The sequence below is a fragment of the Cavia porcellus genome, unplaced genomic scaffold (genome assembly GCF_034190915.1).
Source record: "Cavia porcellus strain 051 isolate PalLab524CR breed Dunkin Hartley unplaced genomic scaffold, mCavPor4.1 scaffold_2, whole genome shotgun sequence".
In the NCBI taxonomy this organism is placed as follows: domain Eukaryota; kingdom Metazoa; phylum Chordata; class Mammalia; order Rodentia; family Caviidae; genus Cavia; species Cavia porcellus.
The window spans coordinates 3,664,392-3,683,037 of NW_026947485.1; the positions used below are offsets into that span (position 1 = coordinate 3,664,392).

An 18,646-nucleotide genomic window follows, 5' to 3' on the forward strand; every position below is an offset into this window, starting at 1 on the left:
CTGCTCACCCATTTCAGAATCATCTCCTTTTGTTTGCACATCGAGTCGAAAACACTCTTATGCCATGTACCGGTTAATTTAATTACATCATTTTGCTTATTCTTAGTTTTTTTCTACAAGAAGTTTTTTAACTGGCTATATACTTTTCCTATCACTACATACATTTATAATGAGTAGATTGTTACATAAATAAGTACCTAATATTACAAATTGACCTGAACCATTGACACAAATATAGTAGATTTTGATGCATTAATCCTCTTTAAAGATGTGTTCCCATTTAGTAGGGAATTTAATTGACAAACATATCCTTCCACTGGTTAGAGCAAACATATTGAATGCCTGCTCTACAATCATCAGCAGAGAAAGCTGGAGAAAAAGCAAAAGGGTTAGCAAGGTGATAATTGGTCTTTCAGAGATAGCTTAGAGTAAGTCCTAAAAGCTTTTCATTATTCAGTTATGAAATGATAAGACACTAGATAGACAAAGACTGTACAAATTTGGAAGTATCAGTGAATGTAGATTACAAAATGAGCAAACTCCTAATAGCAACAGATAGAGTGATAATTAGTAGTTGATGAAAAGTATCAGGGTTATTTTATGCAAAATGAAGACTTAGCCAAGAACTCTAAATGTTACAATGGCTTGACACCTCTCATTATGCTAAAAATTTTAAAAAGATAGGTGAAAGCCCCAAAGGCAGTATATAATAACTAGTCTTCATATTTGAAGGTCCTGAAGATTGCATTGGATGAGAATGCGTTTCAGCAAGAGCTCACCTTCCACTAGAGCTCTGCTCTAAGATGTGTTACACAATATGAGAACCGTTTTGTGCTTCCATGGAATTCTGAATGTGACCACTGAGTACACCTGGTTACAGCAGGAAAAAGAGTAGCAGGAAGAAAGTCTTTCTGTGATCATCATCCTGGGCCATGGCACAGAACCATCTGAACACAGCTTATACAGCTTTCTTCACTGTGGCGAAGTCATACAGTTTAACAGAAGGAAGGGAAGAGGAAAATCCATACATGGGCATACATATATCAAAAACACTCACCTTAATAAACTTCAAAGGGTTTTCTAAAATGTTTTATACAGATACTGGGAAAAAGAAATTAATTTATTTGGGACTTTCCGTAACATATAAGGCAAGAACTGTCACATGTTCTGTCATTGCTAATGCTGTGCCCAGTGAGGGAGAAACTAGTTTTCTGCTTGACTGCTCAGCCAGGAGCAATGACTTTCAGCAAGAAAACAAAACAAACTAGAAGGAGAAGTGCGTTGAGGAAAAGCTTCAAGATGGCTTGGAAAATACCTCTGCTGCTTTCACAGTGTTCATTAAAGAACATCTTTGTACTTTGGATGTTGTGAAATAACTTACAGATGAGTGGCTTTAAAATATGTTGTCTGTTTTTATTCTTCTATACTACATTTTAGTTTCCTACACTTTATTACCACTACAGTCTTACAATTAGGGGAATACTTTTATCACAACTTTAATTCCATTCTCAGTGAGTTCTTTGTGATGGCAGCACAGAGTCAGGGCTTCCTAACTTCTCAAAGTGAAGGATTCCATGACCTGTGCTTGTGTGCTGTGTAGAAGGGAAAGATTCTTCACTTTCTGTCTTCCTCATGCTTAGCAGTCATCGTGGCTCTTTGTAGATTCTCTGTCTCCTGTGAAGCCTGAGAGGCCTGTGGAAATGAAGAGAATAAAGTCAGAGGCAGTACTGTGTGTCTGAGCATTGTTCTTACCGTGGTGAAAGATAAATCCTTGAAGTGAGTATGAATGAGGAAATGTTCAGATAGGATTGGTTAAGGGACCCTGAAAGTGACTTGTTCTCGAGGTCTGTGGATTTTATGACACAGTGAAAGGGTAGAGACCCAGGTCTTCTCATCATTATAAAATGTAAATGTTTCCAGCTATGTTTTTAACTTTCTCTTATCTTCTGGTTGTATTTTTTGTTGAAATTCTTTTTTTTTTCTTAAATTACTTTTAAGATAGGAAGATTGCCTTAATTTTAAAGTTAAACTAAGATATTCAGTAGATTTCCCTTGGTACTTCTGGTATTCAGCTTCTCAAACTAAATAATCATCTGGTTAAGGTTATTACCTCCTTTTAGCTACATCGCTGACCCTTCTTTTAAGCTTAGAGTCACAGATGACCGGCGCTCTTGGTGCTAGCATTTGCCATGCTTCTCAGGCCCACTGGCAGTTCCTCATACTTTGACCTTTGAAAGGTTATTTTAGTAGTGGAAACTTGCCCACTTTTCCCTGGGGTGGCTTAATCCGTTCTCCTAGTGGTAGATACTTTATGATGAAAAAGGTTTTCTTAGCTAGCATATGGAAGCAGAAAGGCTAGGATGGGACCATCCCTCCTGTGTGGTCTCCGGGGAGAACCTGATGCCTCAACAGTGATCACTGTGGGATGCAGGAGCAGAAGGGACCGTGGCCACAGGCACCAGGACCCCGCAGAGGGTAGCCTTGCTCTACCCCAGCCTCTTCTCGGGAAAAGTAACCAGGCAGAGGGATTGGCTTTAGGATCATGGAACAACAGGACAAAAACGAGTCTGGTACATTAGTTAGCTTTATTAGTTTTCTCAGATCATTTGCATAGCCTAGAATATCTTTTTCTTTTATCCTTTAACCCACCAGATTGTCAGTTCCAATTATCAGTCTCTTTAAGAATGCATAGTTAAGGCATCATAATCTGTAAATCATAACATTCTCCTCATCAATAAATATGGTAAATTAGGGCAAGGGTTTAGCTTAACAGCGTAAGTGCCTGCGCTAGCAAGCATAAGGTTGTGAGTTCGATCCCCAGTCCCAAAATAAATACATATGGTAGATAAAAACAGATCAGTGATCTCTTCTTGGGACTGTTTTGTCATGGATGCCTGTATCAGCAGTCCTCAGCCAGGTCTCTTATCCCCCAGAGACAGCAGTGCATGGTGACACTGTGGATTGACATATGCTAGTGCTCATGAGGAGTCCAAGAAAGAGGTCCTACACATGCTCATCCACAGGGCAGAAGATGGCATAGACCCAAGTAGTACAAATGTGGTTGACACCAAGAGTAACAGACTCTGTGGTTGCCTCCATGGGTGCTGGGATTTGAACAGCCATGTTCCGTGTGCAGCTGCCTGATACCCTGTTATGGCTTGCCCTTCCTATGGCCTAAACCATGCATTACCTGTGTTCCAGAAGCACTGCTGGATTACAGATGTTGGTTGCTTCAGTGTTATCTACACAGGCAGCCACTTTCTCATGGAAGGAAATTAAACTGGGCCTTCACAGTTTGCTCTCTGACACAGCCTCCTGGGCTGTGTCGCTGCCGGTGCCAGCCAATGCCATGCTCCGCCTGATGGCCCTCTGGTCCTCCGCCCGCTGCTGCAGGGGATTTGAGCAGTCTGTAATAGCCGTGGCGTTACATCCTTCTGTAAGGAAGGAAATGGGAGAGCTGAGATTTTAATAGAGATACAGCATTCGGAGTTTTGGTCTCTATTTTCCTATGCAGCTTATTTCTTCTTTCATTTTTGTACTCGCTATTTGCATCAGGGATTTTTTGGATGTTTTTCTACCTCACATGTATTAATGCGTCCCAGCCCCAAATGAAACTAGTTATCCTTGTTATTTTTCTGAAATTATGCATTTCACACTGCTCCTTCCACTTAGAAAATATTTGTTTAAATCGTACACATTTGTTAAGACCCACATGTTCTGTTATCTCTGCTCGTCTTTACCAAGCTAAAAGCAAACCCTTTTATGTGGGCCCCACATATTCCTTTTATACCCTTGTCTAAGTTACCTTCTGACCTGTCATGGGTGACTCTGGAAGGGTTAGTTATATTTGTCTAGAAAATTATACTGTCTTTTTATGTGTAAAATATCTTGTTCTTTAATAGGTTTTTGTGGAATTACACTCTTTAAAAATAAATCTGTATTTCCATCCTAAAAGTAAAAGGCCTATGTACAAAATTTTCCACCTTACTGAAAGTATAAATCTGAAAGAAAATATGAAATGTTGTGCTTATGATGAAGAGCATTTGTTTCAAATAGCAACTGTGTCTTGCTATGTTTGCAAGATGCAAAATACATTCCCATGTGTCTCTAGAAGTAGACCTCGGATACTGACAAGGAGAGCTATTTATCACAACACTGAAGTAGTTCCTTTTTAAAATCTTCTTAACTGATGCACAAAAATATAAAAAAAAAATCATACACTAATGGCGTACTATGTAAATCTCACTACATGTACACATTGTGTAATAGATCAGGCTAAATGAATTTATCTTGAGATAGTTTCTTTATTCGGAAGTTTGCTAAAAAACTATTCCAATATGTGACAAGAAGTTCTTCATTGGCAAGTTAAAAATTCTTTCTGTCTTGTGCATTTTAGTACCTTTATACAGCACAATGAATTTTAGAATTATACTTAACTATTTTAAGAAATTAATGAATTGGATTCTGCCATATTTACTGTATATAATAGTTAAATGATTTTTGTACAGCATCTGTGAATTTAAACAGTGATTGCTGTGTGCATATATGTATGTATGCACTTACATATTTACTTCATGGTGTTTTGAGACAGGGTCTGTTTATGTCATTTAGGCTGGTCCCATGCAGCTCCAGGCTGGCCTCAAACTTAGCATAATCCTGCCTCTTCCTCCGGAGCACTGGCATTATAGGCATATGCCACCATGCCTTGCTCCCGTATATTTTTAGATTGTTTGGCTTTTTGCATGAAGTATATATCCTTCTTTTCTCATTCTTGGATTGAGCTTGGATTCTTTTATAATGAGATTATACATTTTATATTTGTTCTTAAAATTTTAAGATGATGTGTCTACATATAGCTTAATTATTTTTAATAATATTCCCAATATCTCAAAACAAGCAAAGTTTTCTTACTTTTTATCATATAGATTGTGTGATTTAAATTGACTCTCATTAGAAAAAAAAATGTTTAAAATAACTTTGACAGCAAAATTTATCCTGAAAGTTATTTGCTCTCATCCCAATTATCCCCTTGGAACTACCATCTATAATTAGATATTCTTCTAGTCACCTTTCAGTTTCCATTCTGTGTTTCTTTCCCTTCATCTACTCTTTGCATAATTATTTCAATGTATTTTAAATTTGCATATGCAGTATTTGTTGTGCAAAACTGTTTTTCAGAGAAAAGACACAAGATCTTTCTGAAAACAACTTTGACCAAGCTGATCAACAAGAAAAATCTCAATACCCATCACATGTTTCCCAGACTTTTCTTATCGCCTCTGTTTATGACTTCCAATTACAGCACCTTGAATTCTGATAAGCTTCTTTTTACATAACTCTTTATCTTCTCTAAGCAGATTATATTTTGTTCTGGTTCTCTGTTTTTAGAGTCTTGAATGCTATTATTTATGTTACTTTGATTATACAGTATTTATGGTCTTGAAATTCAGTTCCTTTAAAGGTATAACGATGAGACATCACTTCAGTTTCTCAAACATACTTGCATGTGTTGCTTGTGATCCTAATCAATCTAAACAGAGTGCATGCATGCATACCCTAAAACTGAAATCCAGGATTCATTGTCAGTGGTTCTGCTGATTGGGTTCCCTACGCACAACTGTGCCTAGCAGAAAGCCATAGGCACAGACGTGAATCGCTGTGATTGCTGTGAACAACAGAAGTGGAAAAGCCCCATTGTGGAGGAGAGCATGAGATGATCTTGTTTTACAGTTACCAGAGCTGACAAGGAAAGCTGTGAAGCTTAGGAGCTGGGATTTCTCCATGGCTCAAGGTGCTCCTTCTGGCCTCTGCCATCCTGGCCAGAAACTGCAGCAGCGTGCTTGTTACCTCTCACCTGGCCATGCGCACAACCCCAGTGCCCTCAGGGAAACAGAGCTGATCTTCTCGGATCCCCCTCTGCCAGTGCAGCTACAAACCGTGGTGTTTTGGGTCTCAATCATAGAAGCCATTTAAAGTACAGGCCAACATTTTAAATGGAATTTTCTACTTCTGACCAAAGCAGAAGATTTCACCATACTGGGCCTGTGTTTCTTTGTGATAGTAACTTAAAGAGGATCCTGTCAGATGGGGCTTAACTTTGCTCTAATTGCATCCTAAGCTGCTGTGGCCATGTTACCTTCTGGCTGCCTACCTAGGCTTCAGGTTTATGCCTCTGCCCTGGTCCCAGTAATCCTCTGTTGGCATTGCATTGGGACTCCTTGATCTGACCTACATTTTATTTTCATGCTTTATCAATACCAGCAATTTGAATATCACTGTCAACGCCATCACGGCCCAAACAGCTTAATGGTACACAATTCAAGTGCTGAGCAAGTCGTTTTGGAGCAATATTTGGAACTGGAACCTAGTTCTTTTCAAAATATGAATTAGATACTATAGGTAGTTACGGATTTAGTATACCTACATGCAAGGAACTAAAACTGAGTGTTGGTTCCTCTTTTTAGGTAATTAAAAATTAACAAATATGGATCAGTTCCTATTTTTGGAATATGCCCTTATGTGTCATGTTTAAAGAGTATGCATATGTGTATGTATAATTAGAAATGCTCATTACCCAGAATGTTCTTTAATGTAGAACTTTATTTAAAAAAAAAACAGCTGTTCCTAGTCTCTTGAATGAAAGTTGTGAACAATGAAACTACGTTAAACTTGAAAAAGATTGCGTACAGGTATGAACAATAATAGCAAGAGTTAAAACTGGCTTCCAATTTATGTCATTAAGAATTACTCTTAATGTAATAAATACACTTTTGTGGTTCTTCAAAGTGTATACTCCAGTACTAAGTGAATTCTGAAAAATTAAGAGCTGTTAAAAATAATGTTCTTATTTTATCCTTTCATTCTTCATTCTTTCATTCAACAAATATTTGTACCCACTTAATAAGTACCTATAATAATTTTAAAGATGAAATTTCAAATGTATTTTGCCACCAAGAAATTTCATTTCATCCTCTGTTTTCTCCCTAGGAATAATTTGTCTTGTGCTTTTTCTTGCTTCTCAGACCAGTGTTTAGATTTGCATTAACCAGTGTTTTTTTTTTCTTTTATTGTTTGTCTCTCTACTTCTTTTTTGATGCACAGTAACTATCTATTTATGGAGTACTGTGTGATATCTTGACAAGTGTATGCCTTGTTTAAAAATCAGATCAGGATGTTTGACATGTCCATCTCCTTTGGTGAAATAAGATGTTCTTATGAAATAGCTCCATATTATTCAATGCTATAATACTTTCAGGATAATAAAGTTAAGTACCCTTAAACCATTTCATAGGCATGTGGAATAGAAGAAAATCTTAAATTTTAAAATTGTTACACATATCCCAAATGTACCACATGCGTATCAAGGAAAGCAAACAGTGTATAATAGTCAGCCTCCTAATAAACACCATCATTCTCAGATGACTGGGAGATTATTATAGAAAAGCTTTAAAAATTATGAGATGAGACACATTTCTGTGCTACTATTAACATACAGTTATTAAGATAATTGTAAGATTTCAATTATTTGATTGCCATTTAGTGATATTTATAATGAAAAGTGCATACTTTTATGAGTAAACATTTGTTAAAAGATTTGTAATGTGCATTTATAAAAAACATAATTTCTATAAAAGTAAAATTTAAGGACCTCATTTTTAGTTGGTAGCTACAGTGTCACACAGTTGTCTCATCTGTATAACAACTGTATGACTTAATTGTGCCTGTTACAGAAAGTGAAAACAATTGAGAGTAAAAGATAATAAGCAGTGTCCAGGGAAGCTCCCTTAAGAATATGCCTAGGTTTCTACAGATGTTGCTGGGAGGAACATCTGCAAAATACAGCTTTAGAAAATCACTGTAACCTCTTTCACGTTCGCACAGCATTGATTCACACCCATCAAATGTCCTAAATTTCAGAAATACATGTAACGGCCAGTGAGTCCCTGCATGTTGCTTGATAGTAGGATGTCTGTTAGAGAAGCAGCCAGTGGTCTGTGAGGTAGGAGCAGAAATGTGATGCCAGAGAGCAGATAACAGCCATGAAGGAAATGGATTTGGAAATGAGAAGGCAATGGAAGCCTAATCTTGACAAATGCGTTTCATTAAGGCATAACGTTTGCGTCAAAAATCCATAATCTCCTGTGTTTCCTAGTACTTTTGGACCCATTAGTATTTGGAGAAGGGAGAGAATTCCGCCTCTGGGCTGTGAGGGAGAGGAAGGAAAGACCTGAGCTCGGGTTACTTGGTAACTCTGAGAACAGCGCTTCCTGTAGTGTAGTGTCAGAATGGTGGCTCATGCCTGCTGCTGTTGTAACACTGTACCATCCCTCCGCCCCACGCTGCTCCAAAGGCAATTTCATGACCAACCAAATAAAGTAAAAATACTTTTTTTTTTTTCCTGGAATCAAACTCAAGATCTTGTACTTGCCAGGCAGGTGCTGTGCCACTGAGCTAGTCCCCAATGTAAAAAAATACTTCACCTTATCAACTATATACTTTATCTGATTAAATATGATTCTAATGACTTTTTATTACAGTCTTTTTGCTTCCTATGCAAGTTGCTAAAATGCTGAGAAGAAACTAGAATTATTAAAGGATTCTGAAGTTCGAAGAACATATAAGAAATAAATAATCTTGAAAACTCTTGAAAGAGTAGATAGGAAGCTCACTCATGGCCTGTTTTGTGTGGAGTTTGAGGAGGAGGAGAGACAGCCCCAGCGGGGAGCAGCAGGGCTGGCCAGAGAGGCCACAGAGGAGACTTAGGGGGAAGCTTCTTCACTGTAGCTTGCCCTGCCTGTACCTAACACCAACGCTCTGGGGACAGACCCAGGAAGTATTCTTACACGTATTCATTTAGAGGGAATATGACTTTCTCAGTGTTCTAGAATCTAAAATGTAATCCTGCATACTCAGCAAGTTTGGTGCTGATTTCAAAACTTATCTCTAATGTTTTAACATTGTAACCAATTTACCAAGAAGGAAAATATTGTTCATGGATAACACTAATACTTGAAATTGTACATAATTTCTTTTATTCTTTTGTTATTGCTAGAATCGCCTTAATGTAAATGTGAGCCATTCTGTCTCTTTGATAATAACACACGCTGTTTCATTTACTTGGTTATAGACAAAAGGATCTCAGACCATGACCCCCTCTGGCTCCCAGAAGAAAGTGAAGCGGACCCTGCCCAACCCACCCCCAGAGGAGGCGCCCGCGGGCGTGCAGGCCTTCGGAGGCGCGGGCACCGCGACCAGGCGCCGGATCTGCAGGACCAACACCATGGCGCGCGCCAAGATCCTGCAGGACATAGACCGCGAGCTGGACCTAGTGGAGAGGGAGTCGGCCAAGCTCCGCAAGAAGCAAGCCGAGCTCGACGAGGAGGAGAAGGAGATCGATGCCAAGCTGCGCTACCTGGAAATGGGGATCAACCGCAGGAAGGAGGCGCTGCTGAAGGAGAGGGAGAAGAGGGAGCGCGCCTACCTGCAGGGCGTGGCGGAGGATCGGGACTACATGTCGGACAGCGAGGTCAGCAGCGCCAGGCCCAGCCGCATGGACGGCCAGCACGGCGGGGAGCGGCCCAGAACGGCCCCGCAGGCCGAGTTCAGCCAGTTCCTGCCGCCGCAGACCCAGAGCGAGCCGCAGCTCGCGCCCCCCTCCAGCCCCTACACGCAGTTCCAGTTCTCGCCCACCCCGCCCACGCAGGCGCCCACCCCCTACACCCAGCAGTCGCCCTTCCAGCAGCAGACGCTGTTCCACCAGCAGGTCTCGCCCTATCAGACCCAGCCGACCTTCCAGGCCGTGGCCACCATGTCCTTCACGCCCCAGGCCCAGCCCACGCCCGCCCCACAGCAGTCCTACCAGCTCCCTTCCCAGATGATGGTGATTCAGCCGAAGCCGCGGCAGACCGCCTTGTACCTGGAGCCCAAGATCACGTCCAACTACGAAGTGATCCGCAACCAGCCCCTGATGATAGCGCCTGTGTCCACCGACAGCTCCTACGCCGTTTCCCACCTGGGCAGTAAGTACAACAGTCTGGACCTGAGACTCGGCCTGGAGGAGAGGAGCGGCATGGCCAGCAGCCCCATATCCAGCATCTCGGCCGAGTCCTTCTACGCGGACATGGACCACCACACCTCGCGGAACTACGTCCTCATCGATGACCTCGCGGAGATCACCAAGGGGACCGCAGCGCTGAGCACAGCCTTCAGCCTTCACGAGAAGGACCTGGCCAAGACAGACCGGCTCCTGAGGACCACCGAGGCGCGCAGGTCCCAGGAGGTGACGGACTTCCTGGCGCCCCTGCAGACCTCCTCCCGGCTGCACGGGTACGTGAAAGCAGAGGACGACCCCATGGAGGAGCCTTACGAGTTAAAGCTCCTGAAACAGCAGATCAAACAAGAGTTCCGCAGAGGAGCGGAGAGCCTGGACCACCTGGCCGGTCTCCCCCACTACTACCATGCGGACACCGGCTACCGGCACTTCCCCAAGTCGGAGAAGTACAGCATCAGCAGGCTGACGCTGGAGAAGCAGGCGGCCAAGCAGCTGCCCGCAGCCATCCTTTACCAGAAGCAGTCCAAGCACAAGAAGGCTCTCATTGACCCCAAAATGTCCAAGTTTTCGCCCATCCAGGAAAGTAGGGACCTGGAGCCTGACTACTCCAGCTACATGAACTCCAGCACTTTGTCTCTGGGTGGCATTTCCTCCAGGGCAAGACTCCTCCAGGACGACATCACCTTTGGCCTCAGGAAGAACATCACGGACCAACAGAAATTCCTGGGGTCCTCTCTGGGCTCGGGCCTGGGGACTTTGGGGAGCACCCTTCGCTCTGCGCTGCAGGAGGAAGCCGACAAGCCCTACGGCAGCGGCAGCAGGTCCAGGCCGTCCTCGCGGCCCTCCTCGGTCTACGGGCTGGACTTGTCCATCAAAAGGGATTCCTCCAGCTCCTCGCTCAGGCTGAAAGCGCAAGAGGCCGAAGCTCTGGACGTTTCCTTCGGCCATGCGTCCCCTTCGGGCAGAACTAAGCCCACCAGCCTGCCCATCAGCCAGAGTCGGGGCAGGATACCGATCGTGGCCCAGAACTCCGAGGAGGAGAGCCCGCTCAGCCCGGTGGGCCAGCCCATGGGCATGGCCAGGGCTGCGGCCGGACCCCTGCCGCCCATCTCTGCAGACACCAGGGACCAGTTCGGGTCCAGCCACTCCTTACCGGAGGTGCAGCAGCACATGCGGGAGGAGTCGCGGACTCGAGGGTACGACCGGGACATCGCGGCCTTCATCATGGACGACTTCCAGCACGCCATGTCGGACAGCGAAGGTAACGCGGGCCTCGGCCGCACCGCCCGGCGCGGACGCTGGCTTGCTGCATGTGCGATCCCCGCTCTCCGCACGCGCTCTGCACGTTAGTGTGCGTGCTGCATGTTAACCTCCACTGCCGTCCTTCTCCGTGGACGTCTCATCTTGTGTATGATTTCCTGGCATGCTTTTCTTCGCTTTCACCTCCTTCTTTTATGGTTGAGTTTCTTGATTGCTTGGTTTGTTTTGTGCCTGCTTATCTAAAACCATTATGACATAATTCTACCAATAAAGTATGGGCATTCTTTAAATCCACAGCTAGAAAGTTTCATTGTTACTGTTCTTCTTTTAAATACATTTGAAATTATTCATCAGTTTATTTTAGTTTGTGAAATTATCAGGAATTACAGCTATTAATTCCATTTGCTAGACTTTACAATAATTATATAGTTTTTATAGGATGAATTATCAATTCAGAGGACATTCTCCTTTTGAGCATTTAGGAATAGTGTCTGAACTGGTATCATGCAGGATTTTATCATCCTCATTAAAAGACTTACGCTGTATCGCTCATGAATACTTTTTTTTCTTTTTTTTTTCTTTTTTTTTTTGGTATGGGATGAGGGATCAAACTCACGGCTTTGCACTTGCCAGGCAGGCGCTTATGTCACTGAGCTAAATCCCTGGCCCATGAATACTATTTTGATAAATTCATACATTGTATGTTACATGCTAGAAAGCTTAGGACTAAAGATATTAAAAATAACCTAAGTATGTGTGAGGCATTCTTTAGTTTTCAGCTGAAACCTTCGCACTTTGGAATTTTAGCAAATTGGATTTCAAGCATGGTTTGTCCGCTTAGCATTGCTTTTTGCATCATAACATAGTTGTTTTGCTAGTTGTTCATACTCAACATTCTGTTTAAGTCACATACACACAGGTAAGAATTGGTTTAAAATGATATTTTGGGCTAGGAATATAGCTCAGCAGCATAGTGCCTGTCTGGCAAGCGCAAGATCATGAGTTCGAACCCTGGCACAAAAATGAATGAATGAATAAATAAATACAGTGATACCTTGTTTAATCATACAATGCCATAAGAATGTAGGATATTCTCTAATGTAAGTCTCCCTTTGGAAATAAGAGAGAAGCAATACCAGGGTGGGAGGAGCCATGCCCATATTGAGGAGGACTCTGACTCTTGATTTTTTTTAATTCCCTCTATGGCTTACATTTGAGATAAAGTGGAGTTGGAGTCCTAGATATAAAATATTTCTGATCAAGTAAAATCACTGTCACTTCAATCCTTTGGAGGCTCCAAAGGGCTAAGCTAACGTAAGCATCTACTCTTTCAGGTCAAAGTTCTTTCTTGACTTGAGGGGAAAATACATTTCAATGAAAATGAATTCTTGTCTCTTGCTGTATTTAGAAACAGATGAGTTTAGAACTCAAACCTACCACTTTATGAAACTAAAATAATCACTGACTCTCACAGAAGGCCAGCTACTTTTCTTGTGGGATTCGAATAGACAGGTCACCCTCTGATCTGTTTCCTTCTTCCCAGCCTGAAGGAACGACTACTTTTAGTGCCAGACGGTCATATAAATAAAGCACTCCCTGTGTGTCTTTTTTAATTTATCAATTTTTTGAATAAATTGATACAGCTTAAAAAACTATATTATTTAGAAAGTCTTTAGCATTTTCTCTTGTTTCTAATCCACATTTTGCATACACTTTATACTGTTTTAGAGTTATAAGGAGGTCCTTCAGTTGTCGTATCTGTAGTAAAATAAATTCTCCACATCTATGGCCTAACTAAGCCATAAAGGCTCTGTTCCTATGGTGAGCATATACCTGGAGAGAATTTGACAGTCATTTGTTTGTTTATTTATTTAGTACCAGGGATCCAACTCATGACCTTGTGCCTCGCAGGCAGGCAATTACACTGCTAAACCAAATCCCTGGCCCCAAACTCATTTATTTATTACTTACAGATATTTTTAACATATTTTAGATATATAGATGTTTATGGACATCCCAGGATGTAACATTTATTTGCATGAAACTACACCAGCATACCTGAGTGTTCATTGCTCATTTCCCGTTTATATATTTGATGGACACATGCAGTCAGTCATCAAGCACCATGAAGAACTGCTTCCCTAAAGTAGATGCTGAGACATGATACAGCTCACACAGTTCTGAGTCTGCACAGGTGACACCAAAGAATACAACGTAAATGAAATTTTATGACAAAAATGGTGCTTAAAGTTAAACAGATAAAAGTTATTCATAAAGATTATGCTGGTAGGGGGCTGGGGATTTAGCTCAGTGGCACAAGCGCCTGCCTTGCAAGCAGGCAGTCGTGAGTTCGATCCCCGATACCGATAAAAAGGAAAAAGACAAAAAAAAAAAAGATTATGTTGATAAAGAATGTAAGAACAGCTATACAAAAATTGAAATTTATCTGAATTACAGTGATTGCCTTTAAAAGATGTGTATAGTAAAATGTTACGTATTTTCTTTGTTTTCATATCACATGCATACGGTTATTTCCTCTGGTGGGAAGTTCTCTGCTTTCCTTTTGAAATCTTAAATTTCAAGGGACAGCGTAGAAACTATACTTACCAATCATGTAATTCTTGATATTTACAAACCCAGAGTAGTTTTCTAAATAAAGTTTTGGGTTTTTTTTTTTCTTTTTTTCCTGTACCGGGTGCAGGGCAGGTACTTATGCCGCTGAGCTAAATTCCCAGCCCCCTAAACAAAGTTTTGACAAACGTAGTGCTATATCTGTGAATGTTACCAAGATAACCTTGAGTAGTGTAACTTGAAACTGGCTATTTTAGTACTATCCTATAAAAAGAATTTAACTGCATTTAAATTCCTTGCTGAGTCCATCCTTTCTTTGACTTTAATTACATTTTACATTATAGACTATACAATATTTTTCAGATGTACTCTGTAAAATTAATTTTTACTAGTTCATGAGATAAAATATAGACATACATAATTTATACTCCGTAATATATATTATCATTAGGTTGAAACTAAGCTAGAAATAGTCAAATTGTACCTGTGTCTACTGATAGAATTCTTTCTCTCAAAACAATCTAAGTGTGCATAATCACATCTCTTCAAGAAAATATCAGTATATACCATCTTTCCAAAATATTGTGTACTGAGAAGTAAGCTATTTATGTAATTATTAATACTAGACCCCAAAATAAGTCATTTGTATTCTGTAGTAAAGAAGTAAACAGAAATTATCAAGTTTCTAAATAGAGCATATATTAATCTCTAGAAAATTATTTAAATTAATTTGAAATGCTTGATTATTTTTATAAAATTTATTTTGTAAAAATGCGTCTCTCTCATGATGGATCTGCTGGTAGCATTTTCAAATGATTGACATTTGTGACAACTCACTGTAGGTGATGAGGGCAGAGTCCACCTCAAAAACACACTCACTCACCCTGGCTGGTCTTGGTTCATTTTGTGTTTCTATGCCAAGTAAGTATATTATTAAAAGTAACAGGTAATATCAAGATAGTTAATCATAATTGGACATAGACAAAGTTTGGATTAAGTTGAAAACCTGCCTTATTTGTATTGACAGACTTAGCCATGAATATCATATGTGTTGTAAAGAATTATATTCCAAATGCAACCTGCAATGCTATATAATCAGATTAAATCATATACAACATTATATGACATAGTCATTCATTAAAAACAGTATGGATTATTTTATTTTTGCAAGAAATATGTAATAATGATATAACAAATTAGACAAAAGTAATGTTAGTGTAGTTAAGGATAATTAAGAAATTTTCAGGCTGATGAATGCATTTTTGTTTACTTATCTAATGCCTATCATACTGACTTTTTTTGTAAATCTAGTCACTTGCTCTAAATTAAGACCGTGTATACCACAGTAATTATTCAGTAGATGGTGAGAAAGAGACGTGTACCTGAACTTCAGGTAGAAAATAATCTTTATTTTAAAATATATTTATCATGATCATTTAGCTTTTTTCTCTGGTTGGTGACTACTCATCGTCCCCTTCATTCACTCCACAAACGTGCCCTGAATGTCACACCCTGTGTTGGAGCTGCTTTCAGTGCTGAAGGAGGAACAGTCCAGACAAAGGTGGCAGGAGCCTGGCCTGCACGCGGCTCAGTCCCGCAGGCAGCGCAGTGTGTGCGCTCAGGGCAGACAGGTGCAGCTTCGTCCCCGCCCGAAGCCGGGCCTCGTGCCTCTCCTTTTCCATCACCCGAAACACTGCGGCTGCGCAGCCGCCAGGCTCACAGCAGGTAGAGGCGGGCGGTGGTGCGGGCACCATGGACATGCAGCCGGCCAGCAAAGGAGGGATGCAAAGGCCTGGGAACAGAGGTTAGAAAGTTTCACAGAAAAGATGGGTAAGGATGTAGTCAGGAAAGGAAAACGGGAGGTTAAGAGAACTGAGTAGTGTGGCGTTTGGCAACCGCGTGGAAGAAAGTGTGGTTGGGGCATCAAGGACCAGCATGTTGAGGTGGCGCTTGAGAAGGATGCTGACCCTCTGGGGAGGTGGCAGTGTCCAAGGACTGCTGCTGAAGGGCCCTTTACAGAGAACATAACCGTGCGTCAGGTCAAGTTCTGCAGCTTAGCTACAAGAGGGCTTTTAATCACCAGATTAGAAACCTGCATTAACCTCAGGAAACCTGAAGGCACCAATGGAACAAGCCGAAATGTTTTACGTATTAACGGTACTTTGAATATAGTTGTATTCACTAAGGGAAAAAAGTGTGTAGAATGTGAAGTTATTTTGCAGTTTATTTTCAAACTTCTAAACCAGTGTTTTCTCCAGAAAATATTTTATTGACATTAAACAGCGAATAGATATATATTTTAAATAAGCTCATGGAACCAAATACTCACGGAAGACATGTTCCTAGCAATAACATTCCTTGAAATAAGTATTTTTAGCTTTTTGTGAATGTCTGGTTTTGTTTTGTTAAATATTTACTTACTGTTAAAGCCAGCGGTCACGTATGAGCACTAGGTTTATGCAACTGCAGAAAAGTGAAAGAAACTTCCATATCCAAGGAGCAGTTTCTTGAGGTGTTCAGTGCAGGGTAGTGGGTTATAGGGAGGCTTGAGGAAGTTGGGACTCATGAACTGAACTTAACTAGAAAAGGTCTTGTTTCGTTATCTGTCGCTATATATGTTTCATTTTATCCTGATTTTAAAATTTGGTGCTCTTTTCTTTTGCTCTGAATTAATTGCGTAGGTGACTATAGGATGAGTGTGAACATAATGTTATCTTTGACAAAATCATGGAAACTTGGATTTTCCAATTCCCTCTGTGTTGGAAGTGCATGTGTGGAGAGGAGCCTGGTGCATGTTGGTCCTGCAGAACGGCGTCTGCCTCTTGTCATCTGTGTAGTGTAGTTGCAATGTGTGATGTTTCCTTGGTCCCCAAAGCCTATCACTTGCGTCGAGAAGAGACGGATTGGTTTGATAAACCCAGAGAATCACGTTTGGAGAATGGACATCTGGACCGAAAGCTGCCAGAAAGACTGGTCCACTCTCGGCCGCTCAGTCAACATCAAGAGCAAGTAAGTACAGTGTTTAGTATCCTTGTTTGGGTTATCAACAGTCAGTTCCACCTTGGAGTGGTCTTGGTTAAGGTCAGGGATGGCTCAGTGAAGCACTTCGCTTCATCAGAAACGACTGGCTTTGAATGATGCCTGTGACCCTTCTGCCAGACAATGGAAGTGATTTGCTCCTCCAACAGATGCTTACTGCATTTATATAGCATGGCCAGCACTGGTACACAAGGTCAGCACACGGAGCTCTGCAAAGCTGGCAATAATACTGAGTACAAGGATGTGTGAGATTCTCAGTTCTCTCCATACCAGTTTGCTTAGGGACTTAGACACAGCAAGTGAGAGAGTCCAGACCAAGTCTGCTAAGGGAGGAAGGAGGCCTCACGTGGAGCAGAAAAGGGAGCTAACTGATATTATTAGTGAGGTCTACTAAATAGAGAAAATTATTTCATCATATTTTTATTTCTTTGTATAAAATCTCCCATCAATTAGACTTTATTAGTATCTTTTTAAAGAAGAAATTAAATCTTAGAGGTACACATAATAATTCAAGTATGACAAAACTTTGAAAAACATCTATTAGATTAACAGTTGGCTACCTTAAGGAGATTCCACTGGTAAACCCAATGGTCTTGAGTCAGTTGCCAGAGCACGTCAGATATTTGCAAGTTGTGATATTACAAGTTATGATCATTAAAATATCCATAACAAGCATAGATTAACTCCTAAATTACACTGTTATTGATTCGCTAGTGTGGCAACAACCTTACTGTAAACAACTAAGAAGACGTATATGGAAAGTATAGTAATTCAATTGTCATATTGAAATGTAAAAGAATGTATAGGGATTGTCAATATATTATATTTGCAGATTTGATTTTTTTCTTAAGCAATTGTAGTTTTCATGGACAAATCTGCAACTACTAAATGAAATTTCCTTCTCCCAAAATTTTATTTTTTCATTTTCCTGCATAGTATCCTTCAAATTCTTCTCCGTACATTATAAATATTCTCTCTCATTGAAAAGATTTGATGAGGAATTAGACAAGCAATAAAATATTTGAACATATTTTGGAATCTTTAATTTATTTTCTCTAATCTACAATTAGTAAATAATGTGTCAAATGAAGATAACTTTCTTGTGTATTTTATTATAATAGCTTCTTTATTGACATACTTGTTACATTTTTAACCTTCTAATTTTTTTCTCTGAAGCAGAATATTTCTTCCAATAGAAATAGATCAAGATACAAAAATATAAATACTTTAATCAAATCATAAGACACACTATATAAAATGAAGTGCTAAAAAACTTCCATACATCATCTTCTTAATCTACATTTCCAATGGATAGACAGAATAGTGTTCTCCAAAAATTTATTCATCTAATATTATTCAAGAGTACATTAAACTAATATCTATGCACCTACAAATGTTTTCTAAAATTTTATTCATTTGTAGGCAAATGAAACACGAATATTTATCAGGATACTTTAAAGTTTCCATTATTAACATGCATAGGTATATGGCTTTTGATCTACTGATGATGTATAAACGGTCATATTTTAAGCAATATATCCTTATTGATTAATGTCAAAATTAAGCTAGTAGAATGTTGAGAATGTTAATAATTTTCTCACTATGGTTGATAAAATTAAAAAAAACTTTGTTAGCCGAATTTAATCGAATAATGTGTGCTTTCATGGTGGTAACAATGTTTATATTTTAATCTTTTTTAGATTTCTACTTTGATATCTCTTAAAT

The 18,646-nt window shown here is 40.2% G+C and overlaps 1 protein-coding gene across 4 annotated transcripts in view; it reads left to right on the forward strand.

Annotated features, from left to right (window-relative positions):
* Nucleotides 1-18,646, forward strand: part of Pclo (piccolo presynaptic cytomatrix protein) — a 353,455-nt gene that overhangs the window by 196,356 nt on the left and 138,453 nt on the right. For all 4 annotated transcript variants that reach the window (XM_063237492.1, XM_063237501.1, XM_063237500.1 and 1 more), the window contains 2 exons: nt 9,128-11,312; nt 16,758-16,891. In XM_063237492.1, coding sequence (XP_063093562.1) covers nt 9,128-11,312; nt 16,758-16,891 — 2,319 coding nt within the window. The remainder of the gene's footprint in view (nt 1-9,127; nt 11,313-16,757; nt 16,892-18,646) is intronic.